The 15,586-nt window shown below is 49.1% G+C and overlaps 1 protein-coding gene across 18 annotated transcripts in view; it reads right to left on the bottom strand.

Annotated features, from left to right (window-relative positions):
- The window catches only part of PMFBP1 (polyamine modulated factor 1 binding protein 1), a 360,702-nt gene that overhangs the window by 103,686 nt on the left and 241,430 nt on the right, over positions 1 to 15,586 (bottom strand). For 15 of the 18 annotated variants that reach the window (XR_012664618.1, XM_048816955.2, XM_075118503.1 and 12 more), the window contains 2 exons: positions 11,331 to 11,414; positions 7,829 to 8,032 (listed from right to left, as the gene is read on the bottom strand). The exons of 1 other annotated variant lie outside the window; for it this stretch is intronic. Coding sequence is in view for 16 of the 17 variants with exons in the window: in XM_048816955.2 (XP_048672912.2) it covers positions 7,829 to 8,032; positions 11,331 to 11,414 (288 nt within the window). In the remaining variant the exon portion in view is untranslated. The remainder of the gene's footprint in view (positions 1 to 7,828; positions 8,033 to 11,330; positions 11,415 to 15,586) is intronic. 2 more of the 18 variants (XM_075118505.1, XM_075118510.1) reach the window with 2 other exon arrangements.

Genomic DNA, 15,586 nt, shown 5'->3' with positions numbered 1-15,586 from the left:
AGTCAGTAAGTATCTACAAATTTAATAATGGGCTCTTCAGTCTAGTAGAGCAATGTATACCACGATCCAATGGCTAGAAGTTGAAGCTAGACAAACTCAGACTGGAAATAAGGCATAAATCTGTAATGGTTAGAGTAATTATCCAATTTATTTGAGCATAAGTTTTCGTGAGCTACAGCTCACTTCATCGGATGCATTCAGTGGAAAATACAGAGGGGAGATTTATATACACAGAGAACATGAAACAATGCATGTTACCATACACACTGTAACAAGAGTGATCAGGTAAGGTGAGCTATTACCAGCAGGAGAGCTGGGGGGAAAAAACCTTTTGGACTGAATACATCCGATGAAGTGAGCTGTAGCTCACAAAAGCTTATGTGCAAATAAATTTGTTAGTCTCTAAGGTGCCACAAGTCCGTCTTTTCTTTTTGCGGATACAGACTAACACGGCTGCTACTCTGAAACCAGTAATTATCCAGTGGACCAATTTACCAAGGGTTGTGGTGGATTCTCCATCACTGACCATTTTTAAATCAAGATTGGATGTTTTTCTCAGAAATCTGCCCTTGGAATTATTGTGGGGCAGTTCTCTGGCCTGTGTGATACAGGAGGTCGGACAGATGATCACAATGGTCCCTTCTGGCCTTGGAATCTGTGAAAAGTGTAACAGCTCTCTCTTTCCAAAACTGGATCAGACAGAACAGGTTTAAGATGAGGACGACGATGGGACTGGTTTCGGTGTACTGCTTGCCCTGATGCACTGCCAAATTGCTCAGTGAGCTGAATGAGCTCCTCACCATCATGGCATTGGAAAGGCATTGACTGATAGTTCTTGGAGATTTCAGTCTGCATGCAGAGGAGGAATCTTCTGCGCTGGCTTAGGATTTCCTGGTATGCCTACACGGCAAGGAGAAACCCGCAGCAGTGTGTCTCAGAACTCAGGTCAACAGACTGGGGCTCGCACTGTGGCACTAAAGACAGCTGTGGAGATGTTTGGGCTCAGGTTGGAACTTGGGCTCCGAAGCCCACCCTCCTCCCCTGGCTGGCCATTACCCCCCCTGCATTTGAGGCTGGGGCTCATCTCGCCTGTTGTTTCAATGGTCTGTCGTCAGGGATTAATTGAGCCAGAAGGGCTACAGAGAGCTCAGAGGGAGAGTCTTGTTCCACTGACTAATCCCATGAAGGTTTGGTAGGACACTATAACACTCTTGTGTTCTCCACCACTGATGCGGTGGTCCCATGGCACCTTCTTCACTGGCTTTGCTCTCAGAAGGTCACCCAGGCTCACAGATGATCTGCAATAAATGAAGCGAGAGGGGAGATAGCTGGCGTGCTGGTGGTGGAAGTCCTGTGCCGAGGCTGATCAGTTGCACAGGGGGAAAAGAACTAATTCTTTTCCTCCACTGTTGCATCCAGAAAAACCTTGGATAGCAGGTTTGTTTTGAGTGGTAGTCAGAAAGTCTGGTAAATCAGTCCTGCCTCAGCTTGGTAGCTGGTCTGAGTGCCTCCTAATGTGAGGAAATTGCTTGTTGCCCACATGCTCAGGGTTCAGCTGATCGCCATATTTGGGGTCGGGAAGGAATTTTCCTCCAGGGCAGATTGGAAGAGGCCCTGGGGGTTTTTCGCCTTCCTCTGTAGCATGGGGCACGGGTCACTTGCTGGAGGATTCTCTGCACCTTTAAGTCTTTAAACCATGATTTGAGGACTTCAATAGCTCAGACATAGGTGAGAGGTTTATTGCAGGAGTGGGTGGGTGAGATTCTGTGGACTGCATTGTGCAGGTGGTCAGACTAGATGATCATAATGGTCTCATCTGACCTTAATGTCTATGAGACAGGACTGATCAGATTAGGGATGAGTTATCTGCTTCCTTGGAGGGGAAGCAAGACCCTGTCCTCTCTGCAAAAGTCCCAGATGGTGATGCTCGCTAAAGCATTGGAGGTGTTGGGAGAACTTTGTCCCATAACATGTGCTTTGGAGCCACATATTCCTGGCTGGTGAAGGCCACTGGAGAAGTACTAAGCCTCTAGCTTGTGGTGATTGTCAAAATGCCTCTCCAAGAGGGCTGGCTGCCTATTGCTTTGAAGGATGCAACTTTGTGGCCTTTGCTCAAGAAGTCAACACTCGATTCAGACAATCTAGCTAATTATCAACCTATAGCACACATCCCCTGCTTGAGGACGCTTGTGGCGAGACACCTGTCTCAGTATCTAGATGTCCTTGATCACCTTGCCCCTTACCAATCTAGGTAGAGACCTGGGTAGGGCATGCGGACTGCACTAGTCATGGTGGTTAATAATCTCCTCCTAGCTGTGGACAAAGATCTGTGTCCGTGCGGCTATCAGATCTGTCGGCGACCTTCGTTACCACCGATCATGTCATGTTGCTGACTCACCTGGGGACCCACAATTCCATTTTCTCTCAGAGGTCTGAGCAGGTAGTCAGGCACAATGGTTCCTCTGCCTGAAGAGCTCTCAGACGAAGGGTGGCGGAGTGTGACATTCTCCCTCCTCTTCTAGGTGTACCTGGGGCCAGCAGCAAGATTAACGAGGAGGCCTGAGGTCTGGTGTTTTCCGTATGCTGAAGCTGTATGTCTCCATATCATGTGACCTGAACGATGCAGCTCAGGGACTCAGCCACTTCCTGGTGGAGATCAGGTCACAGATGAGAGCAAGCTGGTCACGGCTCAGCACACACAGGACTGAGGTGATGCTGTGGGTTGGGGGAAGGAGCCGGAGGAGATGGTGGAGATGATATCTATCCCTGTGACGGAGGGAGTATGTCGGCCGCTAGTTATTAGAATCGCCAGCTAAGGGTTGATTTTAGCCACCAGCTGCTGTCTGACGATCACATTACAGCAGTGGCCCAGTCATCTGGTGAGGAGGCTGAGTTCTTTTCTTTCCAATGTTGATGGGGTCACTAGTGCTCTACGTGGGGCCATCCCTTAAAGCCACCGGAGGACTGGCACTGGTGCAGGAACCGCAGCCTGGCTTACTGAGCAGGGCCTCTTGCTGGGAGCCTGTGCCCCAGGGCGCCAGGATCTGCACTGGCAGCCCAATGGACTCCAGGTGGAGTTTAGGGTATTGGGTACAACCCACCAGAAGACTGCGCAATTCATTGCTCACATTGGCTGAGCGTCCCCTCCTCCCACTCTAGTCAGAACCTTATTGACATTGGTGAAAACTGGGAAAGCAGAAAAGCCTAATTTCCACTGAGACTAGAAATGCCCTGGATTGGCCTGCATGAGGGTCCCCCTCCCCATGTCATACTGCCACAGAGTAGCTTGAGCTGGAGGCCCTTGTTATCAAAGAGACAGGGAAACCAGCAGGACTCAGGAGTTTGCTCTTCTCAACTGGTCTGAAATAGCCCAAATTCATGGCCTACCACAAGAGAATGGTGTGGGTCTGCTTCCCCGGACAGAAAGGAGCTTTGTTTGTAAGTGTTGGCTGGCAGACAGAGTTCAATTCTGAATAATTATTATAATGCTGCTGGGATTCTGTTGTTGTGCCATGTGTCAGAGAACCTAGAGCACTGTCCAGACGTGAAATCAATGTGTAACTATTACAAACCTCTCCTCAACAAGTAGCACATTTTAAATGTAGGACCCTAAAGTTAGGCCCCTAAACCCATATTTAGGTTTCTAAATAAGTGGCCTGATTTTCAAAATGCTGAGTAGCCAGCAGCGCTCACTGGAGTCAAGATGCCTAAATAAGGGCCTGGGTGCCTAGAGCTAATCCCAGAGTTCCCAGATCATGTACAGAACAATTGTATGATTTTCTTGGGGGGGCAGAAGGGGGCGGGAATTAGCCAGAAGAGAACCATCCTGCATCTACTTCTTACTGATCAGACTGACTGCAAATAATAGAGACGGTGAAATCAGTGACAGCTGAGCACAGTGAGGAATGGGGAGCTCACCAAATCCAGCACTACGCAGGCATTACATTTTGGGAAAACAAACGATGTACAATTAAGAAATGTAGTGAGAAAGATGTAATTGGAGGAATAATTCAAATCCATAAGCGTGGGGGATCTTACTTGTCACCATAATTAGGGCATAGTAGATTACAATTCTTCAGAAAAGGAAAAGGACAGGAACATGGCTAAGGGCTGACTCTGTGTTGGGTTCTGTACTGCAATCATCAGAGCATATGAATGCCCCAAGATTTACTGTTAAGATTTCTGTTGGGGTGTGGATAGCCGGGGAGGGAACCACACAGATACACAGAGTCAGTTAAGGAGGAAAGGGAAAGTTGCTAGAAAGCAGAATGAGTTAATGTTGCCAAAAGCATTAAGAGAACTAAAAAGCACTTTTACAAAGCTATCCAGAGAAGACGCGCCCCAACTAAAAGCTAAGAAGGGGGACAAACCAAGAATGCATCTAAAATGGCTGAAACTGGACTCTAGATCTCTCTAGCAGAAATAAAGGGGAAAAAAGACTGTACAACTAGGAAATCAAGAATATCTTATTAAAAGAGCTATTCAAGTATATAAAGGTTGTTACAGGGAGGAGGGAGAAAAATTGTTCTCCTTAACCTCTGAGGATAGGACAAGAAGTGGTGGCCCGGCCTGCGCCACTTCCTGCAGCTCCCATTGGCCGGGAACAGTGAACCACAGCCACTGGGAGTTGCAAGAGGCCGTACCTGCGGGAGCTCAGGTAAACAAAGCGTCTTGCGGTCCATCAGGGGCTTACCCTGAACAAGCTGTGAACCAAGTTTGGGAACCCCTGGTCTAGATAATACTTAGTACTGCCGTGAATGCAGGGGACTGGACCAGATGACCTCTCGAGGTCCCTTCCAGTCCTACACTTCTATGATTCTATTGCTAAACATCAGAGAAAGGAATCTTTGGGAAAGCTGAACATATTCAGTTCAGCAGAGCCAAGTGACATGAATCCAAAGGTATTACAGAAATGGGCCCATGAATGAACCAAATCAGGAACAATCATGCCTGCAGTTACAATTGGGTGAGTCTAAGGCTAGCCTCAATATTAAGAAAAAAAATTCACTCAGCATCTAGGGCTTGACCAGCTGTCTCTGTGTCAATGGGAATCAACTCCTAGAAGGTGATGAGCAAGGAGCAGTAAGTAGCACTAGTACTTTATAAAGAAGGAACTGAGCTGCAGGAGGGGCTTTAGAGAGAGGTATGCCCTGGGGTGGAGGGCTCTGCTCAGGGTGCCCACCTTTGCAGAAGGGGATATTACTCACTAGTAACTGTTCTCTGCAAATTTCCCCTGAGCATTCCTACTTGTAGGCTATGGCGCCCCGGCAGCAAGCTGTGGAATTACCTTGAAAAGCCATGCCCACTGACATGAGGATGATATCATCATGCGACTCAGTGAGGGAGTGCACCCCCCTCAACAGCCTTAGTTCCTTCTCCGTAGACTCCAGAGCCCTGACACTGAACAGAACTCTGAGGTAGAGGGAAAGCGGGCGGGTAATTTGAATGCACAGAGGTAACTCTTGGGAAGTAACTTTGCTTTCTTCTTTGAAGGCCTCTGTGGGAGATTAGCAAGCAGAGCTCCACCAGGTGGATGATGGGCAAGGAGTTCTTAGCTAAATATGGACAGTAGCACCAAGCACTGGAGTGTAATCTAAGCCCAAGGAGCAGTCTGGTGAAAGTGTGCTCTGAACTCCAAGTTGCTGCTGTGCAAACCTCCACCACCAGGGGAATCTGTCTGAAGAAGGCTACTGGTGCTGCAGTGCCTCTTGTGGAGTGGGTCTTCCTACCAGGAGTTACTGGCTTGTGAGCTAAGATGTAACAACATTCTGCACAACTCCTAATCCAGTGAGAGAGTCTCTGGTTGGTAACAGGTTCTCACAGTTTGTAAGAGGACTACGTTAATGAGAGCTGCGTATCTTTTAGTTTGTGCCGGAAGTCTTCACATGGGACAATTACAGCCCAACATTTTGGTGTGCTCTGCAGTTCACACCCCTGTAGTCCGTACTGTGGTGCAGTGTAGACACGTGCAGAGACAGCCGGAAGGAACATAAGAATGGCCATACTGAGTCAGACCAATCCATCTAGCTCAGGAGCATGTCTTCCGACAGTGGCCGGTGCTGGGTATTTCAGAGTGAGAGAACAGAACAGGGCAATTATTGAGTGATCCATCTCCTGTTGTCCACCCCAGCTGCTGGCAGTCAGAGGTTCAGGGACACCAGAGCATAGGGTTGCACCCCTGACCATCTTGGCTAATAGCCACGGATGGGCCAATCCTCCATGAACTTATCTAGTTCTTTTTTTGAACCCATTTATTTTTTGGCCTTCACAACATCCCCTGGCAATGAGTTCCACATATGGACTGTGTGTTGCATGAAGCAATAATTCCTTATATTTGTTTTAAACCTGCTAACTATTAATTTCATTGGGTGACCCCTAGATTTTGTATTGTGTGAAAGTGTAAATAAATTGCCCTATTCCCTTTCTCCACACCAGTCATTACAGACCTCTATCGTATCCCCCCCTTCATTGTCTCTTTTCTAAGATGAAGAGTCCCTATATTTTACTCTTTCCTCACATAGAAGCTGTTCCATACCCCTAATAATTTTTGTTCCTCTTCTCTGTACTTTTTCCAATTCTAATATATCTTTTTTGAGATGGGATGTCCAGATCTGCACGCAGTATTCAAGGTGTGGACGTATCATGGATTTATATTATATAGAGGCAATATTACATTTTCTGTCTTATTATCTATCCCTTTCTTAATGATTCCAAACATTTTGTTCGCTTTTTTGACTGCCACTGCACATTGAGTGGATGTTCTCAGAGAACTCTCCACAAGGACTCCAAGATCTCTGTCTTGAGTGGTTAACAGCTAATTTAGACCCCATCATTTTGTATGCATAGTTGGGATTATGTTTTCCAATGGGCATTACTTTGCATTTATCGACACTGAATTTCATCTGCCATTTTGTTGCCAGTCATCCAGTTTTGTAACTCTTCGCAGTCAGCTTTGGATTTAAGTATCGCAAGTAATTTAGTATCGTCTGCAAACTTAACCACCATGCTGTTAACCCCAACATCATTTATGAATATGCAGACTAGCACAGATCCCATCATGGAATCTTGTGGGACCTGGCTATTTACCACTTTCCATTGTGAAAATTCACCACTTATTCCCACCCTTTGTTTCCTATCTTTTAACCAGTTACTACTCCATAAGGGGACCTTCCCTCTTAACAGAAGCAGCTGAAAGCACAGTATCTGACCTGGAGAGATGTTTTTGTGTTGGGGTACAAGAGAACTTTTGGATTGTTATCTAAAGAAGGTTTCAGAGTAACAGCCGTGTTAGTCTGTATTCGCAAAAAGAAAAGGAGGACTTGTGGCACCTTAGAGACTAACCAATTTATTTGAGCATGAGCTTTCGTGAGCTACAGCTCACTTCATCGGATGCATCCGATGAAGTGAGCTGTAGCTCACGAAAGCTCATGCTCAAATAAATTGGTTAGTCTCTAAGGTGCCACAAGTCCTCCTTTTCTTTTATCTAAAGAAGCTGTTTCCTGCTATTTGATTCTTTCTGTGTTCAGAGACACAGGACTTTGTGCATTCTTTATAAACAGCATCAAAGAAATACCTGACTCTCACCAATTTCTGCTCCCTGCTGGAACACCTACAGCACCTCAAACTGCCGCTAGCCACTCAGGTCGAAAAGGGGCAACAATAAGAAATGGCAGTATCATCTCTCTAGCATACGTGGTGGCAATCTCGAGTCACCACAACAGAGCACAGCTTTCTGGCCCAGCTGTAGGTACTGTGCACACAGCCGAGAAAGGGGCAAACCCTTATGTAGCCGATATTCTCCAGCTGGGTGCTTCAGTGAGTGTCTTACCAGCCGGCTAGCGGCCCGCACCTCGGCCTGGAGACTGTGCGCTGCTGTCTCTTCCTTCTGCAGCTCATCCTGAACATCAGCAAGTCTCTGCTGCAGCTCTGCCTGCTCGGCTGCCTGCTCCTCCCACTGGCGTGCTGGCATATCACAGGAAAGACTCCCGCTGGCTTGTCCCCAGGTCCTCAGGCTGGACGGCAGTTTCTCAATCTGGCGGGGAGACGCACACACCTCACCAAAGGAAGCCTGGGGCTAGCCCCGCCTGGCAGCCCCGCGGCCAGCACTGTGCACACAGAAGATCCTGCTGCCCTCAGGTGCAGTCTGCAGCCCTGCTTTCCCAGAGACGCGTGACCTCATTCTGATGGTCTGGCTCCCAAGTCCGTGTGTGATTTAGAATCCAGTGGAAACTCATTGCTATATTTGCTTTCCACAAACAACTCTCGGTATAACTTTTCATGAGTGATGTACCCGAATACTTGGATGCTAATATCTAAACTGTATTCTTAAATTTATTCACCTAAATGTGGGTTATTGCTGATTATGTACTATATGTATCTCATGACTTTCAAAACAAATTGTATTTGTAGATAATCTAAGCACTATACCCAGATGTACAGACACTCTTTTCTTAACCTGTGTACTATATAATTTTTTAACATTAGCTTTAATAAAATTTTTAAGTATTTAAAAGACGAAGGTTCAGGGAATGTCCCAGCCAGGGATGACAGCATCTGCCTGGGAAGAGAGAGAGAGGATCCCTTCCTCCCACCCTCTTTCAGGAGACCCCCAGCAATTTTAGATCATGGGAATTATCTTCTCCTTGCTGGCCCAGCCAGAGTGACGGAGTCCCCAGAGGGCTGCTGCAGGGTGACTGAAACAGACAGAGACCTTCCCAGCTCAGAAGCACTCAGAGGAAGTGCTTCCAAGCAGCAGCCTCGGAGATTTCTGTTAAACACTCCTAATCTCACAGAATGACAAGCTGTCCAGCCCCTTCCCTGTCTGCACTTGTGACCTTGCCACACTTTCAGGGTAACTGCATCTGTACAGGCCCTGTGTGGTCCACTCCAGGAGTGCACAGCCTGGTCTCAGGTCTCCAGCTGCCACCTGTCTGTGGGTGGGACCCTTGTCCCAGTCCCTTCTGGCTGGGGGTTCTCGAGCTGCCCAGCTCCCTGCCTTATACTGTGATATCCCTAGCAAGCCAGCTCTGTGTAACAGACAGTGCCTGAGCATTGCTTCTCCCCCAGAGCTCTGAGCAGGGCTTGATGGCCATTACCGGTTACCACTCAGCTCTTCCTAAGCACACACTTTGATCCTTAACGTTAAAGCATTACAGGGAAAACCTGTAAAAACAATACACATTCCTATATGCATGCTAACAGCTACCCAGAGGTCAAAGTCTTCCGTGAAGGTTGGGCCCCCCTTGGACCAAAGGTCCTGTCCAGTTGCTGGATTAGGAAGAAGGCCCTAAGTCAATGTAAACGTTGCCTTTTTATATCAACGTCCCTTTCTTTGTTAGTTGTCTCTGGAAAACCCAATTTGAACCAGTCCATGCAAGCCTCTGGGGAGGGGGAACACCCATCTGTGTGCCAACTATGTGATCCACCTTAATCACTGGTGACTGTGTTTGGTTCCTGGAGGAGCAGTGGGAACCCTCCCCCTTGGAGCTGCATACAATCCCTAGCCCACACTGACACAAAACTTATTACAAGATGGTCCCCAAAGACATCACAAGCAGGTGCAATATCTGCCACACCCTTGTTACACTGGGAAGATATCTGGCTCTGCCTCTCCCTGCTTCACAGGTCACTGGGAGAGTTCATGGAGGCCAAACTCAGCCCTCACTCTTGGCCTCTCCAAACCAGAAGACAGGGAATGCAAAATCTGGGGCCAGACGCCATGGACAGGGAAAGGCCTAGCTAGCTGTGCCCACAGACAAAGAGAGACTGAGATGGCCCTCCCTGAATTGCAGAAAAGGCAAGAAGGGGCAGGGGTCTGTATGGTGGGACCAGCTTGGTGCCCCTACATCAGAGAGGAAGTCGGTACAAGCAGAGGGGCTGGTTGATGGGACCTGCCTGTGCTCCTACATTGTGTGGGGGGGTACAAGCGGGGGGGCTGCACTGCGGGGTGGGTACAAGCGGGGGGGCTGCACTGCAGGGGAATGAACTCTCCACTGATATAACAAATTGGTTCGGTTTCTCTTTCAGTGCAGCAGCACAGTCTCCGTAGGGCTGCCAGACAGAGGTGGGCATGCCGCACTGGGAGAGGCCCTGGGGCAGAGGAGGGAGGGCAGAAACGATGGTGTGGTAGGTACGCCAGGGGGCTAGTGGCTCTCTGCTAAGTTTAGCGCCCAGCTGTACAATACTGGAGGCACCCGTGGTACGAAGGATGGTTAAATCTCTGCACTCCTTGCACGTTCCCGGGAGCTGAAAAGCTTCATCTGCCCAGACTGGAAGCTCTGCCCTTCCCCTGGCCGCTCCTAGCCTGCACAGCTGTCCATTTCCCAAGTAATGAGAATGGAGTTCCTCGAAGTCCCCGCCTGGTGATTTATCCAGGTCACAGAGAGGACAGCTGGCTAACTGAGGTTAACAGCTTTCTTGGGTTCATTTCAAAAAGACATTAGCATGGGGCTGTATTAAACAATAATGTGCCAAATCCTGATTCATGCACCTGGCGAGCTCCCTGTCAGGCAGGGGGACCCAGCTGACAGGCAGGGCTGAGCTGCTCGCCTCGAGGCCAGGCCCATAATTCATGCTCCTAGTGCTCAATTACATCTGACATGCCAGGCCTTGGCTCCGGCACCTCACCCAGCTGAAATAGCCCTGAATGGGCAGTCCCGAGCCTTCACCAGTCAGGAGTCAGACCCCACCCTCTGCTCTCCCCTGTACCCACATCTTTCTCCTGCTCCCCCTCACTCCCTTGCACCCCTGGAGCTTCCCCTACACCCTTGTACCCCTCCTGCTGTCCCTCCTTCCCCTACATGCCATCCCCTCCCGTCCTTCCCCTGCACCCACACACCCCCATCTGCTGCCCTTCTTTCCTTCACCTGCACCCCCAGCCCTCCTCCTGCTTCTTCCCCTGCACCTCATACCCCTTCCTGCTGTCCTGCCCATCCCTTCCATTCCCCCTCCTTCCGCTGCACTCCCCTACCCCTTCCTGCTCCCCTTCCTTCCTTCCCCTGCCATCCCACAGTCCTCATCCGGCTTCTTCCCCTGCACCTGTGTACCCCTCCTGCTCCCCTTCCTTCCTTCCTTCCCCTGCACCCCGGTCCACCTTCTGCCCCAACATTTCCCAGCTCCCACTCAGGCCGTCTCCTACACCCAACCCTCCCCTACACTCCCTCAGTCCGACTCCTGCCCCCTACCTCCCACTATGCCCCCTCGATCTGCCTCCTCCTCCCCCCAACTAGTCCTTATCTTCTTTAATAACAGGTCTATTTACATGATCTCCATTACTACTAAACTGTCCTATTTCTAACAAGCTTGTCTTCCATACACTCAGGCTGTCTTACCTCTAGCATCTGCTCAAGCCGATGGCCTTGTAGAGCCTCATTCTCTCCTGCTACCTGGGCCAGACACACATTACACTCCCGAAGCTGAAGAGAAAGGAAACATATTAGACATTCAGCTCCACCTTAGAACATAAGAATGGCCGTACTGGGTCAGACCCAAGCTCCATCTAGCCCAGTATCCTGCCTGCCGACAGTGGCCAATGTTAGGTGCCCCAGAGGGAGTGAACAGAACAAGGAATCATCAGGTGATCCATCAAGTGAACACTCATCATCATACCAACAAATCAACTGCATGTCTCTGCAAACCATTGGCAAGTGCAACTCTCATGTGTCCTTAACACAACCCACACATCCCCCTATTAATCAGTCCTTGAAGGCTCTGTCATACAGGAAAAAGGGGTTAACAGCAAGGTGGTTAAGTTTGCAGACGATACTAAATTACTTGTGATACTTAAATCCAAAGCTGACTGCGAAGAGTCACAAAACTGGATGACTGGCAACAAAATGGCAGATGAAATTCAATGTCGATAAATGCAAAGTAATGCCCATTGGAAAACATAATCCCAACTATGCATACAAAATGATTGGGTCTAAATTAGCTGTTACAACTCAAGAAAGAGATCTTGGAGTCATTGTGGCTAGTTCTCTGAAAACATCCACTCAATGTGCAGTGGCGGTCAAAAAACTAATAGAATGCTAGGAGTCATTGGGAAAGACAGAAAATACCACAATGCCACTATATAAATCCATGGTATGTGTATACCTTGAAATACTGCAGGCAGTTCTGGTCGCCCCATCTCAAACAGGGTAGATTAGAATTAGAAAAGGTGTAGAGAAGGGCAACAAAAATCATGAGGAGTGTGGAGCAGCTTCCATGTTAGCAGGGATTAAAAAGACTGGGGTTATTCATCTTAAAAAAGAGACTGCTAAGGGGGATATGATATAAGTCACTAAAATCATGACTGGGGTGGAGAAAGTGAATAATGAAGTGTTATTTATCCCTTCCTATAACACAAAAACCAGGGGTCACCCAATGACATTAACAGGCAGCAGGTATTTCTTCACATAGTGTACTGTCAACCTGTGGAACTCCTTGCCAGGGGATGTTGTGAAAGCCAAAAGCATAACTGGGTTCAAAAAAGTATTAGATAAGTTCGTGGAGGATCAGTCCATCATTGCCTATTAGCCAAGAGGGTCACTGATCCAACGCCATGCTCTGGGTGTCCCAGAGCCTCTGACTGCTGGGACTGGATGATAGGGGATGGATCACTCGATAATTGCCCTGTTCTGTTCTCTCTCTGATGCAATACAGTACCCAGGCATGGAGTTAGGCCAGCACAATGATAAATAATGCAATGAAGTGAACTCTGCTCTAGTTAGGACCTACAATCCTGCAGAATGCGCCATGCACCTTGGATTCCAAGGCCCTGACCAGTGCCATGATTCTGCAGCAGATTCAGTTTGCCACATTGTCTAGTGCCATAACTGTGCTCGGTACTTTACAGACAAGTAAGGCAATGAGGTTCCTGGCCGTGGTGCTGACAATCCAAACAGGGCAGATGATCATGAGAAATGACTGCAGACCTTAGGGCTCAGGTATGGGAGGAGGAAGACAACAGAAACAGGCCGTACAGCGGATCATATCCCTTAATTTCTCTTGTATATTTCTTATTTTCCTAGCTAGCTATGTGAGGTGTTTTATGGTGCCTATCACCATTGGGTCTGAACTGAGACTAAACAAAAATGGGGTGAGCTGTGTTGGTTCCTGCGCATAGAGGGCTGTTTGAATGGCATGCTGTTCTTCCTCCTTTTTAGTACTTACTGGTGCTATTCCAGGTGAAAGTCTGGTTTCAAGGGGGAGGGATGTGGGCCCGACATGGTCTTACCTGTTCTTGAGAAAACACAAGCTGCTTCCTTCCCTCCACCCCCCTTTCTGATGAACAAGAGCAAAAATGAAGCTAAGTCCAACCCAAGCATATTCTGCAGCCCCATTCCACCCCACGTCACAGGCTTGTCCTCACGAGACTGTGCAAACCTTCTAGCTCCGATCCCTTTTCTAGGGAGCTTCTGGCCTCCCTCCTCTCCAATCTCCAACTCTCTAGCCTCACCTCACCAGGGTCCCAGACAATGAACCAGGCACGAGGTCTGACTCCAAACTCTCCCTGCTTCTCATTCTCCAAGGCCATTAGTATTGTAGTCACAGTCCCTTAGCAAAGTCTGCTTTCGGGACTTGTCTATGTCTACTGTCCAGCCAAATTCTGCATCCACTACTCGAGGCATCCCAGGAACATCCCCAGCCAGGAACAGTCTCTTCAGGGCTCCTCCCTAGCCAGTCTGCTTTGTTACCTCTTCCCAGTTCTGCTCTCCTAAGGGCTCTGTAACAAAGCCTATTCAAACATTCCCCTTCTGTTTGGCCTCCTCCAAGGCCTCTTCCAAAGCGTCTTGACCAGACAGAGAGAACTCCTATCCCTTTCCTTGTAACTCTCAGTAGAGAAAACTAAAACCTGCTCCTTTCCAGGCTCCTTCTAGTCTCTTCACTGGAGACACCTACCAACAGCTCCTGCTCCCTGTAGATCTCTTTCCACTTGGAAGAAAGGGAGTTGTTTCTGTTCCCTTGCTACCCTTCCCAGCATTCCTGCCAGCCACACACTCCCCAGGTACCTTGCTACAGGAACAGCGTAGGGCTGGACCACAGACTTGCAGATAATCTGATCTCTTCTGGTAGGATTTCCACAGTTGTGGTCCTGCCCTGAGAATGCTCTGTCCCATGCTCTGTGTGGGGTGTAGAGCTCTGGCATGCCAGTGGAGCGAGGTGTCCAAGCGTGCTCCAGGCTTAGGAGATGAGCTGCAGGATGGTGAACCCTGCTGGGTTAGGTTGGGGCCTCCCCAGAAGCAATAAGTCCTGGAGTTAATAGCCTGTTTTCATAGATTCAAAGATTTTAAGACCTCTATAATCACCTGGTCTCTCCTGCTACATAGCCTTGAAGTTTAGGACAAGAAGTCTGAACCTGATGCTGTGAAGGAGGGGGATCCACAGATGGTGATCTGGTCTCGTGGAGGTTAGAGAGAAGGTTAGAGAGAGCACCCCTGTGGTGCTCTGCAGGGGTGAGGAGGCACAGGCCCAAACATGGCTTTCTGGACTCTGTCCAATAGGAATGACTAGAGCCAGCACAGTGCTGTCCTCTTCACTCCCACAAGCTCTCCTGTGTCCCATTAATGCCACATGATCAGTGGCTTTATCCTTGTTGTGTATTTGCTTCGTATGTTATGGCGAGCACACGGGCAGGGCTAGGAAGCACTGAGTGGAGTGGAGAGAAGAACAATGTGTGGAGGGCTCTGCAGGAGCAGAGGAGGAGATTCATGCAGAGAGCGAAGGAAGTGCTCCAGGCATACAGGGTGCTGTGAAAACAAGCACAGAGGCACACATGGGAGAGTAGAAAACAATAAGCATCAGAGAGCCAGGAGAGAGCAGAGCATAAACTGCAAAGCGAGGGTAGAAGACAGGCTGAGCAACGCCTTTCCCAGCTCAGGTGGCATTCCAGGGGGCTACCCAGACTCACCAGAACAGCCAGAGAGGGGCTGGAAGGTGTGATTACTGCAGCCCCACAGGCAGCCCTGGAAAGGGGGACCAGTGCTAGCAGCTTTAGCTGAATGGCTTGTTCAATTAAACATGGAGCTGGAATACGATGATCACTGGGCCTGGGGCCTGGCCCCACGCGACCAGAACAGCGGGGAGCCCCCAGCCCTGCGAGTCTGGAACGGCGGGGAGCCCCTGGACTGGGGCTGGGACAGTCTGAGGGGATCACTGGTGGAGCTGGAATGCAGAGATCACCGTACTGATTCTGAATGCTTGAACTCCAGGCAACCCTCCACGTTGGTGGCCAATGACACAAGCAGAAGCACTCGGTATGCTGCATTTGAGTTGGGAGTTTCACAGCATACGGCTCCTGAAACCCTGACTGTGAGCTGGAATGGCCATCTTCCCCTCCACCTGTCACACCATACAAAGGAGCCAGCATACGTGAGCCACGAAGGGCAGAGGAAGTAGGGAACGAGACAGAGTATCAGCAGCCAGCCTGATTCCCTTCCCTCCCCCCGCATACACCGACACAGACTCACATTTATAGACAGATGCACAAACAGAGAAACGTGCACACATGGATACACTCACAGACTCACACACATGCAAACAGACAAATTCACACATCTTCACACAGTACATGCCCCAGAGCTACTGACAACCAGAGAGCAGGGCT

This window comes from Caretta caretta, chromosome 12, assembly GCF_965140235.1.
Source record: "Caretta caretta isolate rCarCar2 chromosome 12, rCarCar1.hap1, whole genome shotgun sequence".
Classification (NCBI taxonomy): Eukaryota; Metazoa; Chordata; order Testudines; family Cheloniidae; genus Caretta; species Caretta caretta.
This window is presented reverse-complemented; position numbering and strand designations above follow the sequence as displayed.